The 23502-nt window shown below is 38.0% G+C and overlaps 1 protein-coding gene across 1 annotated transcript in view; it reads left to right on the forward strand.

The window, feature by feature from the left end:
- Window positions 1-20420, forward strand: part of vav2 (vav 2 guanine nucleotide exchange factor) — a 208909-nt gene extending 188489 nt beyond the window's left edge. The window contains exons 11-29 of the mRNA XM_079836018.1: window positions 1386-1481; window positions 3199-3267; window positions 3460-3546; window positions 4805-4890; window positions 5000-5132; window positions 5552-5566; window positions 7644-7753; window positions 7829-7930; window positions 11561-11649; window positions 11812-11825; window positions 12059-12080; window positions 12371-12498; window positions 13527-13598; window positions 13709-13770; window positions 14149-14265; window positions 15543-15630; window positions 16239-16362; window positions 19845-19999; window positions 20230-20420. Coding sequence (XP_079692144.1) covers window positions 1386-1481; window positions 3199-3267; window positions 3460-3546; window positions 4805-4890; window positions 5000-5132; window positions 5552-5566; window positions 7644-7753; window positions 7829-7930; window positions 11561-11649; window positions 11812-11825; window positions 12059-12080; window positions 12371-12498; window positions 13527-13598; window positions 13709-13770; window positions 14149-14265; window positions 15543-15630; window positions 16239-16362; window positions 19845-19999; window positions 20230-20277 — 1617 coding nt within the window. The 3' untranslated portion in view covers window positions 20278-20420. The remainder of the gene's footprint in view (window positions 1-1385; window positions 1482-3198; window positions 3268-3459; window positions 3547-4804; window positions 4891-4999; window positions 5133-5551; window positions 5567-7643; window positions 7754-7828; window positions 7931-11560; window positions 11650-11811; window positions 11826-12058; window positions 12081-12370; window positions 12499-13526; window positions 13599-13708; window positions 13771-14148; window positions 14266-15542; window positions 15631-16238; window positions 16363-19844; window positions 20000-20229) is intronic.
- The last annotated feature ends 3082 nt before the right edge of the window (window positions 20421-23502 follow it).

Below are 23502 nucleotides of genomic sequence, written 5' to 3' on the forward strand. Positions count from 1 at the left end.
TTCCAAGGAAGTTGTGTGCATTTGAAACATGAGAGTGATTAAATAATGACAAAATGTAATTTTCTTAGGTGAACTATCACTTTTAAGTAAAAAAAGCATGCTCAATATCTACTAAACAACGTGCAGGTTTCACTCTCTCAGTTAAAATATCTTTCTCATCAGCCAGTGCAGTGCACTGAGGCAGAAACTCTTTTAACAGCTCTTTCTGCTAGAGACTGCTCCAGTGGTCAGCCTCACCACAGCATTTGCTCTCAACAGACTGCTGTTGACAGTTTTGGGACATGAACTAATTTTGCTCTCTGCTAATGCTGCTCAGGATGTAAAGACTACAGGGCTGTTTTTGTGCCTGCCAGTCTGAGGCAGTGTGGATTACTTTAATGATTTCAAAAATAAACACTGGCAAGAGAAGCCATTATTAGAGGAGCCGGGATTAGAAGAGATTACAGATGAAATCACAGCAACCACAATTGTGAACAGACTTGTTGACAAATTCACATAATTATCGTCCTGTTATCTCACACACGAAGGGCTCTGTAATCTAGTACAGTTAATTCAGAGTGCAGTTACTAGACCTCTTGGAAAGAGACGAGAGCCTCTTGTAGTGGATTAGTCACAGATCCTTCATCAGGAGGGAAGTGGAGTCACTTATCGTCATAGAGAAGATGAACCTCTTCCTCAGTCCATTCTGAATGTCAAGTGTGACTTTTGAGTAGTCCATCCTCCTTGCTTACTTCTCATGAGAACAGGGAGATTCAAAATTAAGAGATTAACACAAGAGAAGACAAATCCAATGTGCAGAGGATAAGATAACATCTGTTTTACAGTTTATACACTGTAGATAATATGAAATATTTTTTTATTTTAAAAATTACTGTTTCTGATCTTATTGTGCATGATTATGCACTATTGAATCCTGTTTACACCTCAGAGTAGGAAAAAAGATAGTTGTGTTTAATAAATGAAATAGTCAGAATGTGAGATATAAAGTTTTGAAAATTTAATGTTGCAGTTGTGAGAGATGAATTCAAAAAAATGTTATGTATTATTTTCGTGTGAAAACAAGTTTCCATAGTATACACTATTTCAAAGAAAAAAAAATACCATAACCATTAAAAAAATTTGGGGGGAAATATTAACCAATAATCTTATTGTCTAACATGTTTCACGTCCAATGATTTTTCCACAATCCAATGAAATCCTAATCGATAAAATCAAGTCCTGCTTTTTTTTTTCCTTACAATTTGCCTAAATTATGCCACATTCCTGAAGGCCGTCTTCAGTAATAGTCATTTTAAAATAGCACTTCTTTTTTTAGTGTGTTCTGTATTTGTTCTGAGTTTCCTTTTAAAAAACTGCTCACCTGTTGCAATAATCGTCCTTTACAGGAGTGTACAATGAAGGTCCAGGAGGGGAAGTTCAAACTGCAGGATCTTCTGGTTGTCCCCATGCAGAGGGTCCTTAAATACCACCTTCTGCTTAAGGTGAGACCCACTACTCATCATCAACAATATTAAGAGCTTGTCTGTCACTTAGAGTGTTTAAGAAAAATTAAGGAACCTGTTCAACTTCCATTTGTTCGGGTTTCAAGTTTGAAAGCAGCAGAGCAACAGCACCCCCAAAACCTTATAAAACATTCAGATCGTTTTACCTCATCCAACAAGACCCATGTGGCTCTCCACTCTGCCCAGCCACTGCTAATAGAGATCATGTATAAACCAGGACGACCTGCATGATACAAACCATCATTAATTCACAATACGCATTAATAATGGATACAGAGAGAAAGAGTGTGACGTGACAGACGGGCAGGATATAGGGAAGTGAGCATTGGGAGGTGGATACAGTGACACTGTTTAAATCAGCCATGCTTAAATCATATTATCCGCACCCCATTTCATACACTCCAATCCAGGGAGTGTTGCTCTGTGTTTGAGATGGCACATGCTTGTTCCTAAAAAGTTTGGTAAATCCAGGTTGCTAGACCTCCTTCTTTTGAGGACATCCTCAATATTTATATATTATAAATATGTATATAAAAATGATATATTATGTAGAAAAGTTTCTTTGCTCGTCTGTTTCCATTTATGTGCGTGTGTGCATGTACACTATGCGTACAGAGAGATTGAGAGAGAGGAAGAAAGAGAGCGTGCTTTCCATTGATAATAAAAGTTAATTTAGTGGAAAAAACATGGAAGTAGTTCATCATTTTTATCCTATTTTTTGCCATATTTGTTTTCTTGGTCAGTGTCTTTGAGTTTACTGGAATTATTGCACACCAACTTCAACCAATCAGAATAAAGCATTCAACAGCTCGTTTTATATATATATATATATGTCCCCCATTTGCTGCCAAAACAGCTCTGACCCGTCAAGGTATGGACTCCAATAGACCCCTGAAGGTGTGCTGTGGTATCTGGCACCAAGATGTTTGCAGCAGATCCTTTAAGTCCTGTAAGTTGCTAGGTGGGGCCTCCATGGATTGGACTTGTTTGTTCAGCACATCCCACAGATGCTCGATTGGATTGAGATCTGGGGAATTTGGTGGCCAAGTCAACACCTCAAACTCGTTGTTGTGCTCCTCGAACCATTCCTGAAACATTTCTCAAGAAAACGTGATTAATCAGACCAGGCCACTTTCTTCCATTGCTCCGTGGTCCAGTTCTGATGCTCAAGTGTCCACTGTTGGCACTTTCGGCAGTGGACAGGGGTCAGCATGGGCACCCTGACTGGTCTGTGGCTATGCAGCCCCATTCACAACAAACTGCGATGCACTGTGTATTCTGCAGACCGGGAACAACCCACAAGAGCTGCAGTTTTGGAGATGCTCTGACCCAGTCGTCAAGCCATCACAATTTGGCCCTTGTCAAACTTGCTCAAATCCTTACGCTTGCCCATTTTTCCTGCTTCTAACACATCAACTTTGAGGACAAAATGTTCACTTGCTACCTAATATATCCCACCCACTAACAGGTGCCGTGATGAAGAGATAATCAGTGTTAATCACTTCACCTGTTCACCGGTCATAATGTTATGCCTGATCGGTGTATATGTATATATATGGAAGCTTTGGAAGAAAATTTACCATTAAAATAATGTCTTTTGGTGTAACATATCACTTGGACATGTCATTAATATATTCACCCCTTTTACCAAAAACAGACTGTATGCGTGACTTATTATTATGTTGTGTGTCTGCAGGAGTTAGTAAGTCATTCTATGGACCGACCGGAGAGGCAGCAGCTTAAAGAAGCACTAGAAGCCATGCAGGTGTGAACTCTAATACAACCCTCATATACACCTTAATATCCTAATACGGTGTTTGATGTCAACAGTTGGTTTGTAATACCAACTTAAAAAAACTTTTATATAAGGATCTCTGGGACTTTGTATTTTGGGGGACGAGTGGCTTGGAGTTTTTATCTGAGTGTTTTGCCTTTGTCTATTTATCTGTCTTTGAAGGACCTGGCCATGTACATCAACGAGGTGAAGAGAGACAATGAAACCCTGAAAAAAATAAGTGAATTTCAGAGCTCAATAGAAAATCTAGTAAGTGTTCATGAAGTCATGCGATACACTGGCATAATCAATGCAGAAAATGCAGAAAGAGTGCACACCTTAAAGCTTGGCCAATAATCATTTATTTTATGACCCTGTTTGATTAAAAGATGGGCCTTATCTGCCTGTACATTCCATTTTTCATGTGTATTTCTTTCCAACTAAATGCTATGCTAACATATCATGCATATTCAGTGGCCAACCTACTGTCTGTTCTGTTAAGGTACCTCAAGGTGCATGTAATATCGATACTGAGAATATCACACAGCTGGTATCAGAATTTTGGTATTGATTTAAAGCTAGTTCATAGTGCCTTCACAGTTAGCTTTTATGAGGATTGCAAAAATCAGGTTGGACCCCTCTATTGTGTCATTTGAAAGACTTATGATGTCTGAGGTCGCGCACATTTCAACATGCTGGCCAATTCCTCTTTATCCCCAAACATTTAGTTGTTTACAAGCCTCCACCTGCCCCTATCTGTCACTTCTGTTCAGTAAAATAAATCCTGAAAGCCTCCAGGCCACAAGCACGGAACGTGTTTAGGACTGTGTTTAAATGGAATGAAATCAGTGTATCCTCTCCCAGTAGCTAATGTAGGAGTTAGCGTATCAGCTCTGGTTTATTTATGTGAGGGTCTGTGCTGCAGATGACGCCTGCAGCTAAACATCAATAAGCCAATGAGGCATGCTACTTACGGACAAAAGACATTTACTGTGGGCTTTGCCATGCCTTTAATAGCTCCTAATATAGCAGCAACTGTAGCATTACTGTAGTAAGTTTTTAAGATAATCTTGTTAATACTCTTGATTTTTTTTCATTAAACTTATTTTGAAAACGTACACAGATGGAAAGAACAAGCACTGTCGTTCCAGTTGAAACAGACAGATAGAAATGTTTTACATTCATCAGTGACTGATTCACAAAAAAATTATATGTAAACAAAACTGACATGCAGAATTCTTCTAAACCAAAATTAAAAGTTTTTAGGACTATCCGTAGAACTATCCGTTTGGCAGACAGACAGTATTTCGAGAAATCTGTCATTATTTTTTTCAATTCCATCTGATACTGAATAAGATATTGAATTAATTTGCCGTTAACTTTTATTTAACCTGTAATATTCCAGATTGCATACAGGAACAAGTGACGCTTGGATGTGTCACAAAGTAATGTTTGAAATTCCTCAAGCCTTTATGTCAATATAAATGTATTAACTGTGTGTGTGCATGTCTGTGTGTGTGATTCACAGCAGGTGAAGCTAGAGGAGTATGGTAGGCCAAAGATAGACGGAGAGCTTAAAGTGTGCTCTATAGTTAACCGGACCAAACAAGACAGGTACGACAGCACCTTCCTGTTTCACGTCATGTTTTCATATGCAACCAGAAAAAATGGTCCTTGACCTATTCTGCTACAAAACAGATTTTTTTCTGTTTTCTGTACCTAGATACATCTTCCTATTTGATAAAGTTGTGATTGTTTGCAAGAGAAAAGGCTATAACTATGAGTTAAAAGAGACCATCGAACTTCACTTTTACAAGATGTCCGATGACCCCATGAATAACCGTGACATGAAAAAGGTGAGAGGCCTTTGATGCGCCAGCCATCGGGCCTGTTTCAGAATAAATATACCGGATTTTACTGCTTCTTTCAAATTGATTACTGCAGTGATCTTTATATATTGTGTTTTAATCTTGCAAAGGCAAATGGGATGTTCTGATCGTTTGCTTGGTGAATAGCACAGATGGATTGCGTTCATTATACAATTGTCCTTGAGTGTTAAAGCATGATGCTCATAATTTCAACCAATCAGAGATGATGCACTGCCCTCTTCACTGCTCTAGCTAGCTTGTGTGTACATGCAGAGAAGCCGATGCATTCTCCATGAATCTAACAATCAGGAATTTTTGCACGTATGTGAAAATGCATGTGTAACACGGTGTCTCTCTCTTTCTCTCCTGTTCTATCTCCGCCTTCAATCTCTTTGCATGCCCACCAGTCGAGTGGGAAAATGGTAAGCTGAATGCTCATGTTCTCTATGCATTGAGGTGCTGTGATTGTGCCTTTCACTTCTGTGATGTTGTGATCTGTTTCCTGTCATCTCAAGAGATCCACAGCAGCTTTAAGCTGCCTGAATTGAATCAGCTGTTTTTACAAATCAATTTGATTAAGATGTTGCCAAAGATGTGCTGCAGAATCCATTGAAATGCATTTTTCAAAGTTCAAGCTCTTTTTTTTTTTACTTGACACAGCATCTAAAAGACCCCATGAAGTCAAAATTAGTCCACATCTATTAGCTTTATAGCTAATTTATTAGCTCTAGTTTATTTATGCTCTGCTCTGGGTTTATAGACATGAACTGGAGTAATGGCTGCTGAAAATTCTGCTTTGCCAAAATACATTTTAAAATATATTAAAATTAGGGCTGTCAAGCGATTACTTTTTTTACCTAATTAACTACACGATGTGGCGAAAATTTTGCTGAGAAATTACCCCCAAAAGATAAAGTCATTATTGTGTTAAATGGGAAAAGCATCAAATAGACAATACAAAAAGTAGCTTTAGAAAAAAATTTTATTCAACATTGAATTTATCACACATAAAATTTTAGGCTTCAACGGCCATGAGGATGAGTGAATGATAACAGAATTTTTCTTGGGTAATCCACACCTTTAATATTTTTTTTTATTAATATAATAAATTATTTTTTTAGTTTTGTTTAAAGAAATTATACTCTAAATAAGAAACTAAAATTGTGAATAGCTGCTGGTAAATGTCTGAATGAGTAAGATACTGAGTCATTCATTCATTCGATTTGTTCATTCAGGAATTAAGTAAATGGCTCTCATTATGAATGGGCCATTGAATCAGTGGTTCACCCGATTGATTCGCTCAAAATGTGGATTCATCCAGAAATATTAAACGCTTCTGTGTGTTGCTCGGAGATGCACAGCAGTTCTGCTCTGGCTTTATAGGTATTTTAGTTAGCAAAATTGAGCAAAAGCAGACAATATTGTGTCTAAAATATTAACTTCTTATTTATTAAACTGATTATTTATGAAAATGACATTTGCACTCATGCTATTCAGGTCAAAAACATCACTCGTGTGATATTGCATTTAAAATAACTGATGACACCCTGCACTACAAAGATTTTTATCCAGAGAAATTGTAGAATGAGAATGTGGGTCCCACTAATGCTACAGACTACCCTAGTGAAAAATAAATATACTAAAATGTATTTGAAATACAATTATTTTAAGCTAAGTATGTTGCAAATACATTTACATGTTTATGTACTTTATATAAATACCCTGCAAATGTACTTTTAGTATACTAAATTGGTATACTTAAAGTCTGCTAAATTGGAACAACTAATTGCTGAGGTCCCACTAAACATATACTCATATATTTGATTGTGCAAAAGTGGAACTATTGCAAGTATACTTCAGGTACACTTTAAATATCTTGCATTTAAAAACATTACACAATGATTATACTATTCTTACGATATTATATATTTGATATTATACAATGATTATACTATTCTTACAAATAGTGATGTTAACTATTAACTAAAACACATTTTAGGCTTAATATAAAGAAATTTGCATTGTGTAATAAAGAAGTACTCCAAAAAAAAGTTGAATTATAATATTTATGTCAGTAAGTGTCAAGAGAATGTCAGTAAATATGTTAATGGATTTTGTAATATACTTAGTATGAAATAAATGTATTTTAAATACATTTTGGTGTAGGTTTTGTTGATGTAGCTAAAGGCTTTTGGCTATTTTCATTAAAAAAAGGGACAAGCAAAAATGTCCAGCCCAAACATCCTGTTTCAATAGGAAACTCATCAATACAGAAAGAAAACATTAAGCAAATTCATGGGGCCTTTAATAAAGTGCTGTTTATTGCATGAGATTCAATGGAACAGCCAAAGTCACCTGTACATAGACAATTAAAATGACTCGATTAAGAAAAAAGTTCAGATGGATATGTGAAAAACCCGAAAACTTTTTAAATCCAATGCTGCAATCTCTCTCCACCATCTATCCTCCCTCCATCAACCATCTTCTTTCCACCCATAGTGGTCCTATGGCTTCTACCTGATCCATCTGCAGGGGAAACAGGGCTTCCAGTTCTTCTGCAAGACAGAAGACACCAAGCGCAAGTGGATGGAGCAGTTTGAGATGGCCATGTACGTTAGAACTGCACCAGAAATGACACAGTATTTTGCTATTTGATCACCGTATCACATTATTCATCCACACAGGTCAAACATCAAACCCGAAAGAGCCACTGCCAACCAGCACAACTTCCAAATGCACACGTTTGAAAAGAACACCAACTGCAGAGCCTGTAAAATGCTGCTGAGGTGAGGGCTCGTGCACACAACCGCCACTTCTCGCTGAATCACAGTGGACTGAGATGGGCTTCGACCCATGTTACTAGGCTACTGGTCTGACCTCAATTACATGAGCTGCTTCACTGATTGGCTGTATTGACTCGTGTGAAATCATACTGCGCTGACCTAAATTTCCCGCCCTGCAGCGCAGGTCAGTGTGTACATTGGCTGCTAATTATATCGGCTCCATGTTTCAATCTGTGTGCAAACTGGCCTGGGATTTGTTTGGATGTTGAATGTTGCCGCTTAGTTGTACCGACATGGAGTCACATTGGGTGATTGTTGGGGATGTATTAATGCATAAGTTGGCTTCCAAAGCCAAGCATCACTAGTACAATGCTCATACCTAGAATTCGAACAAACTTTTAAGTATTACATTTCAGTGTGTGTATTTTGTGGCGCACTGTTTGCGCTACAGACATTAACAATATCTCAAATTTTGCAGCTTGTTGAATCACAAGCAATCAAATTTGTGACTTTGGCCCTACGATAAAATTGCAAAATAGCATAGAATTGCATTAAAGTAGGCACCAGAACATCATAGACTTTAGATACTATAGACACATTTGGTTTTCAAATATGTTATTTACTGTAAGACTTACTGTCTGCACTATCAAGTGATATATCTGTTTCAGACAGTGTCGTAAATATCTGGTATATCTACATTGTTTGCTACAGCAATTATATAAGCGTCAGTACAGAGCCAAAGTACTTTCTCAGAAAACAACTTAAGCCCTATTCGGACGGGACTTGTTTTCTAAACAACGTTTGAATTACAGTTCTTATCACCTGATGTCTGTGATTTTTAATGTGTTTATTACAGTGGTGGGAGTGTGTTTGCCACTTGCTGTATTTGTGTGCATTATGTATGACGCTTATGTCTTTTAATGAACTATTTATTGATATAATTTGAATTGTAAAAACCCTAATTAAATAAACCACATAAGCTTATAGAAGTTGATGTTTATAAAAAAAAAAACACACAAGTGAGCTGAGAAATGAGAAGTGTCTTACCTTATTCTCTTGGCTGTAAATTTAGGTAGGCCCATTTCAAATGTTTACAGGCTTTTCTTCTCTTTCTCTTTTGAGCGGTGATGAAAGATTGTTCTTGTAAATACTTTCCAACATTTCAGTAATAAAAGTGTGGGCTAAATCTTTAAAATGCCAATTACAGCGAAGAAGGTGCTCCGCAGTGGTCAAAAAGGATATAAACAATGAATTTTGAAGTGATCTCTTCATGAAAACTCAGAGATGGGAATTCGGATGGCAATTCAAGTACCACACAACCTTGGTGTTTGTCAAAAAATAATAGGTAATTCGGCTGGGGATTTTTACATGGGTGGTGGGAGAAAGACCCTGACATTCTGGATTCGGATGGCAGTAAAATGATGAAAATACCTTACGACCCCATGAGAAACAATTACCGTCCAAATAGGGCTTAATATACACATAGCTGAATTGGATTGATATCATCTTGTTTTGGAGCAAGGTTTATGTACGGTAACATGAAAATAAGCGGGCCGTCTGAAATCTGTCCCAATAGCTCTCAATTATAGCATGCTGCAGTTCCCTTTTTTACCACATATTTACATTGGGAAAATTGTGGGGCGCTGTAGAGTATCACTTAGAATCACAATACATTCCTGCCGAGTGCCGAAGCCATATGTTAAAATTTTTGTATATCCTGCTCCCTTTACGACTTAAAATAGTCTGAACAAAAAAATATTTGTTGCAGAATGCTGAACACATTTGCAATTTATTATTGATTCTATGTTTTGTAAGAATATTTTGATGTGACACTGCCCCACCTGCCCTTACAGATGAGCCACAGCTTCTGACACTGATCTTAAAGTTGGCAGTCTTAGCAGTTTCTACGATTTGGATCTATTTATTTATTAAATGTTTTCGTTGGATACCATGCATATTGAAATTAAATGAAAGCATGCAAAAGACTGCAAACTCATGTAGGTCAAAAAACACTAGGAGGAATGTTAGGATAATACAATACCAGCCATCACATACATTCGCGTTCAGATGGTATTAGATTCCTCAGAGGACCTTTGAATTTGCTATGGAATTTTTACAGTGGTTGTGTGAGAAAAACACAGACATGGCAGATTTGGATAGGATTAAAATCACAAAGTACACCTCAGTCCTATTCAGGCGGTAATTGTTTTTCATGGGGTCGTAAGGTATTTTCAACATTTAAAGGGGCTTGTCTGTGATTTTATTGCCGTCCAATTCCAGAATGTCAGTGTTTTTCTCCCACCACCTGCGTAAAAATCCCCAGTCGAGTTACAAACTGTTTTTTTTTTTTTTTTTGACAAACACCATGGTTGTGTGGTAATTTAATTGCTGTCTGAATCCACATCTCTGACTTTACAAGAAGAGATCAATTCAAAATTCACAGTTTGAATCTTTTTTGGACACCGTGGAGCACCGTACGATATCTGTTGCTCTTCACTGTAATTTGCATGCATTTTAAAGATGTACACTTTCATTACCGAAATCCTGGAAAGCATTTACAAGAACAATATTTAATCGCCGCTCCGCCTCAGAGTGGAAGCTGTTAAGAACAAAAAGAAGAAAGAGAAGAAAAGCACATACACATTTTGAAATGGACCATTATTGTGGTAGAAAATTGTGTAAAATATGATATACATTAAAAATATAAATATAAAAATATGTTTACCTCATGTAAATAAGAGGCTGCATTAATGCATTTCTACTTTTTTAAAATTACATGCATCAATTTGAGATAAAATGCAAGACAGTAAACCATTTCAACTGTAGCATGTCTATCTTCCTATTTTTAAACAGGAGATTTAGATAATCAAATAATAATTAGGATATTATTTAACTATCATTAAATGAAATATAAATGTATTATTACCATTCAAAGCATATGACATTTTATTTACAACAGACAACCATGCAACTGACCATGTGAGCAGTGTGTTCGTAGGATCACAAAACTTGCTCCTTCACCATGAATAAATCGACATCAAAATGCATGCGTTTTATCACTGAGGTGCCATGCAAAAGTATTATTAGAGACGTCTACATGAGAAACAATTACCGTTGGAATAGGGCTTTAGGAAACGTGAATTTGTCTAACATCTTCCGTGAAAATTAGTCCTGTCCAAATAGGGCTTTGGTCAGTGTGGACTAAAGCCCTATTTGGACAATAATTGTTTCTCATGTGGACAAAAACAAAGTGGTTTTTAATCAGTTATGCTAATAATATTTGCTGCCTGTCTTAATATAGAGACTTGGTGGTGGGCTCTTTTGACTTGGGCCAGTAAGCAACAACCTAACAACCACCCAGAACAACTTAGCAATTGCTTAGCAATGCCTTGGCAACTACTCACAACATCCTAGCAACATGGTTCTAACTTATGTATGGGTGAGCATGACTCAAAATCAAAATTAAATCTAGTTGTTGTGTTTGGATGAGTTTGAACTTCAGCAGAACCTCAAGAAAATGACATATTATTGTTTTATACTGACATTTCTCTACACTACACTAGCTGCTTTTAGATCTTAAAACTTAAGCATCGGTATATGTCTCTCACTTTTATTCTATCATTCTTTCTTTAGGGGTATTTTCTATCAGGGATACTACTGTCCACACTGTGGGACCGGCGCCCATAAGGAGTGTCTGGAGGTCATTACCATCTGCAAAATAAGTGAGGCTCTCACAGAAAGCTGCTTCTTAAAGAACCACATATACATTACATCTGCCCTAATTAAAGAGAACCGACCACTGACCATGCGCTCTCTCTCTCTCTCTCTCTCTCTCTCTCTCTCTCTCTCTCTCTCTCTCTCTCTCTCTCTCATTATTATTTCAGGTCCCCATGATTCGGTGAGTTTTTAGTGGCTTGAACTAATAAACTTCCATCTCTCAGATTACTCCACACTAATGTCTAATGAATTAATCATCCTCTCTCACGACTTTTACCAAACTTCACTACTTTATTTAATCTTAAAGTTTGTCCTCAATTTTGAAACACTTGAGAGATGCCTAATATGCTTATATAAAAACTATGTTACACTTTGAAGTTCATTAAATCATATATTCCCTTCTGTCTATTACAGGAGCCGGGGCTTCCACAATCAGGTAAAAATATAAGTAAAATGTGATTTTTATCTGTCTTCTGAGATACTAATGCAGTTATGTCAATATGAAAAATTTAGAGACTGCGCACAGCTTCAGGCTCTTAAACTGAAATGCACCACATTCAGCACACGTGCTCTAAAATAAATTATATTTCAGCTCTCTGCTGACATCTAGTGTATAGTACATGCATGCAATAAAAAAATAGTATGGGTGTGTTCTAAGAATATAAATTATAAGGGTCCTTTTTTCTTGCAGTTCTGATAAGAATTTCTTTTCAATGTGTTTTTAAGGTCCAAAGATGGTGGCCATCAGAAATTACCATGGTACCCCTGCACCGCCAGGCAAGATGCCACTCTGCTTTCAGACAGGAGAAGTCATTGAGCTCCTGAAGGGAGATCCAGACACATCATGGTGGGAGGTATGATATTCTAAATTTTTGGTTTTATGGTTCAGATTTTATAATTTTTCTAGTTGCCAAATAGTAGTAAAAATAGCTTTAGGTCAGTTGGCCCAATGATAGCATTGTTTTAAATGGTGCAAGCACAAAAAAGTCCCTTTCTACGACCGAATCAGAAATACAATTTAAGTGACCTGTTAGGTCACAGGTGAGACAGGTGTTAGGGGCCAAGGGGTATAATATCAAGCACCTAGCCTTGCAGTCTGCATTTACATACATTTGTGAAAAAATGGTCATACTGTTAGTGGCATTATTGAAAAGTGGAAGCGTTTAGGAACAGCAGCAACTCGGTCATGAAGCGGAAGACTGCGTAGAGTCTCAGAGCGGGGTCACCGTGCTCATTGTGCATCATAGAATGGATTTCAGTAGCCAAGCAGCTGCATGCAAGCCTCATATCGCCAAGTGCAATGTCATGCGTCAGATGGAATGGTGTAAATCGTGCTTCTCTGTTTGGCAGTCTGATGGGCGAGTCTGGGTTTGGCCTGGAGAATGTTACCTGTCTGACTGCATTGTGTCCATTGTAAAGTTTGGTGAAGGAGGGCTGTGCTTTCAACTTTTGGGGAAGGCTCAGTGCACAAAACAAGGTCCATAAAGACATGGTTGGATGAGTTTGTTGCCTGACACCATTGTCTAATGTCACAAATGCTCTGCTGGATGAATTGGCAAACATTCCCCCCCATAAAACACTCCAAAATCTTGTGCAAACCCTTCCCAGAAGAGTGGAAGCTGTTGTAGCTGCAAAGAGGGTGACCAACTCTATGTATTTAAAATGCGGTGTCATTACAGTCCCTGTTGGTGGAATGGTCAGGTGTCCTGACCATGTGTATTTATGGCCAGTAAAAAAAAATTCAGTTCATACACCAATGGCATTAATTTTGGACCCTGGTCATACTTAATACAGTTTAAGTTCTATAACCTGCTTGTTTTGGGGGGCTTACAGCCCTTAATTCATTCATATTTACCTGTCAATCGTTGAATTTTTCTCTAAGGGCAAGCTCATCCAAACCCAAAAGACTGGCTTCTTCCCCAGTTCCAGTGTGAAACCATGTCTAGACCCTAAGGTACAGGTTGATAAAAGCAAAATCAAATCATTTTAACAATGTTCTATTCTATACTATTAGAAAAGAAACCATGGTCTCTTCTAATGTTTTGATGGTTTTCCTCTCTACAGCCTTTCCAGTCATTTTCCAGCCGTCAGTCCTCCAGAGAAACAGATTACTACGTTTATCCCTGGTATTTCATCCTGTTTGAGAACACATTGATTTTTCCATTTTTACTCTTTACAATACCAAGATACTACAATATTTTTTTGTTTGTTTATAATACACTGTTCACAGTCTAATACTATATATTAAATTAATAATAATAATATAATTACAGTATACATCTTTGCAGCTATGCTACTGTTCTTTGATCCAGTGAAATTTGCATGGAATTGTATATTTCATAACTAGAATCATTGATGATGATTGATTAGCTTTAGGCTAATTGTGAGGCATGTTGTCTTTATTGTGTTTTAATGAGGTAACGACCTCTGTGAGAGCTGCTTTAATGATGTACTGGGTATTGAACAGGCTTGTGAATGAGAAGTGTTTTCCCTATGGGTTTCAGGTTTGCAGGAAACATGGAGCGGCAGCAGGCCGACAACCTGCTCAAGTCTCACAGCAGTGGCACCTATTTGATCCGAGAGAGAACAGCAGAGGCTGAGAGATTCGCAATCAGCATCAAGTGGGTGTTACATGTATTCATGTCCAGAATAGAACAATCTGTCCATCTTCTTTTAGTATTTTGTCTGTCATTAGCTGTTTTCATACACCTATTTTTATGCACATTTTGGGATATTGCATTAAAAAACGCTGGATGGAAACGTCAAGATGCACATCAATTCTAAAAATGAGCATGAAAAACTTGTGCTCTCAATTGAGGTGGATCATTTTTTTATCCAATAAGAAGACTACATTGCATAAAAACTACAATAAAACACATTTACCAAATAAACAAACAAAAAACTCATGTGACTTTGCCTCAACAGTGGATGTGATTAGAAAACTGGACTAACCAGTGGACCAATTTCATTGTACATCATCTTTAATGTTGGTTGGATGAGTCTGAGCCTAAGTCTGTCATAAACATTTATTAGGTTTAATTCCCTCCGAGAAGCGTCTCTCATGATTGCATGTCCAAACACCAGGAATCCAAACGGCAGATAACATGACAGCGTTTATTGTGTTTCGTCATTTATGATGTAGGAAAAAAGAGCCACTGTGGATTCCCCGATTGCAGGAGCTTCCATTTTTATTTCAGATATTTTGCACCAATTTTCCAGGAAGTGATTGGGAAGTGAGTTTGTTCTCTTGAACACATGGGATGGAAACAGTGATTTATTCCCAAATGTTTAATACGATATTCCAATTTTGCACACAAGTTATATTTGCAACTGGAAACATTAGCACCGTTTCCGCCGATACTGTCTGCTTTTCCATCGCTGTCTAAAGTACCATGAAGTTTAGTCCGGTGACGTAGGACTGCCTGCGACTTTCCAGTTCCCAATGGATTTCGTCCTCCGCAAATACACTTAATAAAGCCTGAACCTCGTCGTTGGTCCATCGGTCGTATTTTTAAACTCCATTGTTGCAAACAACTCTTCCTGCACGCACCGCAGCACTTTTAGGTTGAAATAAAAGGCTGCGTGAACTCAACCAATCAGCATGTTCAGCGCCCACCCCTGAAAGTACCTGAACTTTGAAAAAGTTCTACCTCACAAGCAGGGCCGTTTTGAGGGGGAAATTTTCACCCAGAACAATTAGATCCCGGCTTTTGCAGTCGAAACACACTGAGTACCACCCCAAAGTCCCTAGTTCCTGGGGAAATTTCCTGCGGTGGAAACACTGCTATAGCTATTGTTGCTATATGCCTTCCATATATAGTATAAAAGGCAATATTTTTCTGTGAGAAGCGTTCTGTGAGTTTCATGAATGATAGAAATATTTCTCTCCTTTTAATAGGTTTAATGATGAAGTAAAGCATATTAAAGTTATTGAGAAAGACAACTGGATTCACATCACAGAGGCAAAGAAGTTTGAAAGCCTTCTGGTAAGAGAAATGTCTCACAGTTTTACTATGCTTGTAGGGTGAAGACTTCATTGAAAAACGTTTTCTGCAGTTTTACACAATTAATTCACTCGAAGGACTTAACATATAGATTTCATTCCAGGTTTCACTTTGTAGATATTTTCTTTTAGTCTCTATACATATACACACTAACGTTCAAGCGTTTAAGGGTCAAGATTTAGTTTAAAAAGAAGAAAATTATTTAATTCAGCATGTATACATTAATTTGATTTTTAAAAAAAAAGACTAAATTTATTTTTAAATAAATGCAGCCTTGGTGAGCATAAGAGACTTCTTTCAAAAACATTTAAAAAATACTACTGACCTCAAACTTTTGAATGCTAGTGAAATAGTGTATAGATTGTGATTGGTCTTCTTTCTTTCTTAGTCTATAGCCATATGTTGCACAGCTGCCAAAAAACAAGATGTGTGACGATGTTGCACCAAAAGCCTAAACTAAGCCTACCAAAATCTTGTAACATTTTTTTTACATTGGAAGTACTGGTATTTCTTCTGGAAATGCAGTTCTAGTTTCTTATCTGGTACATGACATTTCTGTAAGTAACTTTAGATATGTTTCTTTGTTACAGGAGCTTGTGGAGTATTATCAGAGTCATTCACTGAAAGAGAGCTTTAAGCTGTTGGACACAACATTACGGTACCCTTACAAATCCCGGGAACGCTCAAGCTCTCGCACCAATACCCGCTCACCAGGTAAACATTCACCACCATAATTCTCTATCTTTTTTTTTTTATTTCTTCTGCTCCCTTCTTCTCTTCCTTTTTTATTTTTGCTTTTTTGCTTTTTTTTGGCACACATTTATTATTGAGCCCCCTCCAGTCTGGCCAGCAGCCTTCCACAATCTTTGGACACACTCTGGAAGTCTGAACAAACAAACCCTGCCAGCTGGTCCCGCCCTCACATTCTGTATGCTCCGCCTCCTGGTATTTCAACTGTCAGTCATCTTAGGCTTGGTTGTTAAGGAGCCACCCACTCTGGCTGAGCTGAATAGGTTCTAATAAACAGATGCTTCATTAGATGTATTGTAAATGATGCGCCTTTGTTCACCTTCCAGCCAAGCTTAACTGGTATTCACTGGTATTCAGACAGTGCCCGTTTTCTGAGAATGTGGAAGGCTTAAAGAACTCCATATCCAACACAAGAGCTGCTTAAAGGGGGGGTGAAATGCCGTTTCATGCATACTGATCTTTTTGCACTGTTAAAGACTTGGATTCCCATGCTAAACATGGACACAGTTTCATAAGCTAAGGTGGACGTTTGATGGGAGTATTTCTTTGCCAAAATTAGTACTTCCTGTTAGTCATAAGTTTCGGAAAGTTTTTTTCGATCATGGGTCCGCTTGACGTCAACAGGGCGGAATTTCCTTGTATGGGCCGTACGGACAATTCTACCGGAAGAGCGCGCGCGAGAGAGAGAGAGAGCGCGTGAAAGCAATAGGCTACGCCCATCAAAGCGCTGGCTCGTACAGATGGAATTTGCTTTTCCGGATCAACAACTGAGTTGCGCAAATATTTATGTCTGTTCCCTGCATTTCGGTGCCGATTGTTTTATAAACAAGGCCCAGTTCGACGCCGGATTTTCAGATCGCCTAATACTGAAGGATGGAGCGGTCCCAACGATAAAGGTCCCAACGTTGGAACCGCAGGTTTGACTGCTTCAAATGTCTGTTTTTGCCTATGCCCATCAAGTAGCCCAAACATGATCACGTATTGATCAATGGAGCATGCGATGTATAGTGTGTGTACATTTGTTTAGCTGGCCACTATATGTGTATGTGTGTGTATTGTAAAAGCACTCCAAACAACAATACACAAAGAATGGGGAAATATGTTGAACTAAATAAGCGCGCTTCTTCATTCAAATGCGCTACTATTCCATGTCTTTCTATGTAAACACTAGCCTGACGCGCAAAACCAGTCCGCTTACTACAAATCATGTCTACACAAACCACGCGTAAACACACACATACACACACACACACACACACACATTGTAACACTCGCGCTTGACATGGTGTTCTAAATAACATAAACATATTATATAGTTAGTGTAACTTATACCACATAGTTGACGTCCTGCTCTAGCCGTTTTTGCTGCTGCTCCTGTTCAACTGCAGCCTCTGGGTCTGATTCCGGATCATAGATGTATGGCTGTATCTGATTAAAAGCCATTTTTTATTTTGAATAAAGTTTTTCCCTGCTTTTAGGGATGACGCAGCTTTCAGACGCACTCAACACAGTAACAGCGGCGCACGCTCGACATTCTTTAGCTCCGCCCACACGATACGCCCCCAGCCGCACGGCTTTTTCCGGAAAGACTCGGAACAGCGCATCTTTCTTTTATAATTATAATAAAAATAAAGACTTTTCGGAGATATGCAGGATGCAATGCTACTCTATAGGTACTCAAGATTGACATGAGACTGACTGAAACTGAGTGTTTCCCCCCCCCTTTAAAGGAGTCATTCACCCAAAAATTTACATTTTGTTTATTCACTCACCCTCATTTAGTTTCAAAAGACTATGACTTTCTTCCATGGAACAAAAAAGGATAGAGAATGTTTACTGTGTTATTCTCCATACATCGAATGTACAGTGAATGTTCAAAAGTTTAGGGTCATCGCAATTTATTTACAAAGTATTTTTGCTAATAAAGGCTGCATTTATTTAATTAAAAAACAGTAATATTGTGAAATATTATTACAATTTACTTATTTAACCCTAAAATGGGCAACGTATCCTGGGGGACATTTGAGACAGGCAGGGAAAGTGTAGGGCTCATTTCTTGGTTTCATGTTGAAAGAGTGTTTGTTGTGTTTTTTAAATATTTAAATATTTATTCATTAAAGATTTCTAAGCAAAAAAGACTTTACTTGATTAAAACTGCCAATCAGAGGACAGAACACATGAATGTAGATTGTGTACAACAAAGTTTATCAGTTTTTTCAGCAAAGTTTTGGTCATATTGAGAATTTATAGGCCCTAGAAATTTGTGTATTAAATATTATACAGTAGGCCATAATATATTCATAAATAGGCATTATGCTTATTGTTCAACATAATTTTACAAATAATGTTTAGTTTAAGTTATGAGAGAATAAATGTTTTAAAAGTTTGGCTAAAATGTTGTAATACGCACTGTCAAACAAGCATTCTTTTTTCAATGAATTAATACCTCCACCAGTCATCGGTGTCACATAATCTGTCAGAAATCATTCCGATATGCTGATTTGTTGCTCAAGAAACTTTTCATATCATTATCAATGTTGAAAACAGTTGATCATGAAACAATTTTTTTCAGGATTTGTTTGTAACAATGTAAGTCTTTATTATCATTTTTGATCAATGAGATAGATAGATAGATAGATAGATAGATAGATAGATAGATAGATAGATAGATAGACAGATAGATAGATAGATAGATAGATAGATAGATAGATAGATAGATAGATAGATAGATAGATAGATAGACAGATAGACAGATAGACAGATAGACAGATATTTTTTCCACATGCATACAAACACATTACTGACTCTGTGACCTTGCCCTTGAACTTCACCCTTGTGTTGTGCAACTTTGCTGTGCCTTCCTTATTTATTTATTTATTTGCGCTTTCTTTCTCTCTCTCTCTCTCTCTCTCTCTCTCTCTCTCTCTCTCTCTCTCTCTCTCTCTCTCTCTCTCTCTCTGTCTCTCTCTCTCTGTCTCTCTCTTTCTCTCTCTCTCTCTCTCTCTCTCTCTCTCGCTCTCTCTTTCTCGCTCTCTCTCCATTCTGTCTCAGCAGCCACCTGTGCTTCCTACAACTTCTCCTTCCTCAGTCCTCAGGGCCTCAATTTCTCCTCTCAAAGCTCTGCTCCCTTCTGGTCAGGTACTGCGCTTCTTACTCATGCTCTTGCATCATCCGTGCCGCCTCCCCCAATTCCTCTTCAATTTCAGTCGCTCATCCACATCCCTCCCCTGGTTGTGTTTTCAACATCCTCTTGTTAGGGCTCCAGACATTCATACAATTCTTGTAAAAAAATACCCTGTTAGTTGACCAGTAGTCACTAGCTTTCATTCATTTACGTCTCACTCACCAGTGTCAGAAAGTGTCCACTCATCTGTTGTATAAGCATTTAATGGTGTTCTTCAGCATTATACATGCACTAATTTGGGGATGTTGTTGGCCTTGTCCAGTATTCACACCCAGGGTGGTCAGCACAGCTGTGGCGCGATACAACTTTGCTGCTCGAGACATGAGAGAGCTGTCCCTGCGAGAAGGGGACATCGTCAAAATCTACAGCAAGATTGGTGGAGACCAAGGCTGGTGGAAAGGAGAGGCCAATGGCAGGGTAATAAAGAAGCAAATTTTATGTGCAAATTAAAAATTGTCCAGTTAGTTCATTTTTATAGAAACTTTTATAGTAGAAAATAATGTATTGTTTGTAAAACATCCTGTTGGAATGCATTGGCCAATCACATTAGATGACCTGAATTAACTGTTTGATTTAATTTGAACATTTAGTCTGAATGTGCGAGTCTCAGGTTGTATAGTCAAACATTATGTCTGTTTTCAATTCAGATTGGATGGTTCCCCTCCACGTACGTCGATGAGGAGGGGGTGCAGTGAGAATTTGGGGTCTCAATTCGTCCAATCAGATTGCGTACTGATCCGCAGCCCTCTGAGAGGACTCTTTGGTTTCCATGGCAACACCTCGTGGAAGTCTTTTTGCTGGAAACATATTTTACAATGAATATTTGTACTTCTGTCTCCTTTCATCATGTACGAATGTGCTTTTTCCCTTTCTCGGAATATCTGTGTGAAGAAAACTGCTCAGAGTCTGTTTGTTCTCAGCGTCGGGAGGAGGAATCTGTGAACAGAGCAGAACTTGAAGTGGCCAAAGGACAAGCATGGCTTTAAGTTTGTACAGTAATACCTGTAACGTGCGCTGCCGGCTACAGGGGTATAATGGGGGGTGGGGACATATAAATATATATATACATATATATAAATATAATTTATTAAAGAGATGTATCTATGATTAGAATGCAGTGTTGAACATTTGTTCAACAGCAGCAGTGCAAAGAATATATAAGAGCAGAGAAGATGCACTTTGCATTTCTTTACAGAGAGAATTTGCCTTAGTAAATGGTAATGCCTTTAGATGTGGCGGTAAAGAGATGGATTCAGACTCATCTTGCACATACAAATTCGTACATCTGCCCTGTCCAGAAATATGGTGCCTTTTCATACATGTCTTCACTCCCAACAGAGTCTGGTTTTTATAGCTGCAGCATTATTGCCCTGTTCTGTAGTGGTGCACTCTCACGACCCTATCCGCCCATTCAGCTGGACTCTGCTCAACCAGAAGACCATAAAAGAGACTCAACATTTCTTGGACTGAAATGAGCAGATGGCCAGATCTGCTCATCATCTCACTGGAACAAGGGGCAGCTAACCGAAAGCATTCGGTCATGGCTGGAATTGCTTTGCTTGGATAAGACGGAAGATAGAACCACCCTCACGTCTTCCTCTTCCTTCAAGAGGATGGCAAATGTGCAATGGCGTATCAGGAAGAGGTTCCTTAAACACTGTTATCTGTGATTAGCATTTATTTCCATGTTCTTAGTGGTCCAGGTTTGGACAGAAAAGGGAAAATGTAATGCTGTTCTGTGCACTGATTTTCATGAGTACCCAGAGGTTTTTGTGAGATGTTTTTTTTTTTTTTTTCGCCTTCTACAAGCACATATGTATGGCCATTCCACGTTTCTCGTCTGCAGCCTGCCGCATTACAGTATCTTGCCTTACTGTTGGACACTTGGTGCTACAGTCCTACATATTGAAATCCCTGAGTTAGGGCAGAATTTTCTTTTTTGCTGTTGTTGTGGACGAGGAGACCCACTGCTGAAGAACCTCAGCCATCAAGTGCACTTTATCTGTCCAGAGACCTTTTAACACAGGACACCACACTGCAGACCAGGACATTCAAATGTCATACTATTAAAAAAAAAAAGTTTAAAAAAAATCAATGTCCTTCTTTTTACCTCTGGAAGAAAAGAAAAAAAAGTATAAAATCCTTGACACTATGATCAGCGGTCCCTCAAAGTCTGATATTGAACATACTGTAAACTCCGTAAGTGCATAGATGTGTCCCTCATACAGTCCTTGGAGAAAACCTTTTGCTGTCGGCCATCAGAAATCAAACCCATAAATTGAGGTGGGATGCTGGACTCTAATAAAGCATCGGACATGTTTTTAGCCACGCTCCAGGCTTGAGTACAGCTGTCAGCAGTGATGGAAGAGTGCAACTCATATCAAGGTAGTGCTGGCTTAGGGGTTTATTACCCGTTTGTGTAGTGGACAAAAAAACCATTGCATGTGGTCATAGATATTACAACTGCTGTCCGTGGATCCTGAAAAAAAGGTTTTTTTTTTTTTTTTTTATGTGTAAATTTTTTTTGAATGGTCAGTTATTTGGAAACTGAGTTCTATCATGAAATAAATAATTCTTTTTTGCCTATTTGTGGTGTCCTCGTTGTTTGGATGGATGGATGGATGGATGGATGGAAAGATAGTCATGTGTCAATTAATAATCATGCATGTTTATACATGGATGGATGGATAGATGTCTCATACCCGGACTAGCCTCTGGTCTTAATGATGTGAAAGGCGGTGCCTACTGATAGTTTATAGTGGGATGCAAGACATTGCTCACTCCAACAGTATGTTCTCTGATGTATGTGTTAATGATCGACACTAGGGGGAGCCAAGTTACTTGCCTTTTTCCATGACATTGAAAGAACCTGACATGATTTTGAGGTAAATATTTTTCATTTAGCCTGTGAAAGAGTCAGACTGGTCATATGCCATGGTTACAGCTGTTCATACCATTTTCTCAAATACTGGCTTGGATCTAAGCATGTGTGACCATCTGTGTGTGATCTCACATCTCTGTTCTGCCCATCATTATCAGTTCCAGCATAATAAATCTGTTCACCAACTGACAGAGCTCCCTCTGTCAACATGAACCTTGTCACGTCCAAGTAGCTTTCTTTTTCTAATTACCTTAAAGCTATTCACTAACAAAAAGATTACCTTTGTACTACTGTTTTCTTAGTAATATGTTGGGGTATCAGTGTAGTAATCAGTACCATGGTATAATCTGTTAGCAACACTGTACCATGTTGCCACAGTAGTACTTGTTAATGTAAAAACCTTGAGATTGTATATGGCTTCAACATTTATTTTGTAATGTGGCAACTGCAGCAGAAGCATAGAAATTAAACGAAGTCAGGACAAAGCCAAACGTTCAGTTTATTCCAAGAGGTGAAAAAATGAAACTATCCCAATGATGTACAAATGGTATTTATTTTCATTGAAAGTCTGAGAATATATATTTTTTTAAATCAAACGTTCAATATATACAAACAAACTACTTGGCTATGCCAATAAACTGACCCAAAATACAGCAAACAAACAAACAGCAAAGAAGGCCAGGCCCCTCCTACTTGGACTAAACGATTTAAATATTAAAGCTAATAAAGAAATTTAAGAAAGACAAATAAATAACTGTCACCCCCCTTTTTGAGAATACACATGAAAATCCACTATCCAAATTATCTAATTATTTTACAAAAATGTTTTAATCTAAAATTACTATAAAATCAAAGCCATATGTCTAACCAAGTTGTGTTCCAAATTTGAAGTTAATATCACAAAAATTGAAGTTCCCATGAGATTTTGTTTAGGCGCAATACCAAAAATAGCCACCGGGTGTCATTGAAATTACATTGATTGTTTTTTTGATGCATTTTCCTGTAAATGTCTGTCCAAATGTCACTTCCATCACAAAAC

Source organism: Gobio gobio, assembly GCF_949357685.1.
Source record: "Gobio gobio genome assembly, chromosome: 14".
Lineage (NCBI taxonomy): Eukaryota > Metazoa > Chordata > Actinopteri > Cypriniformes > Gobionidae > Gobio > Gobio gobio.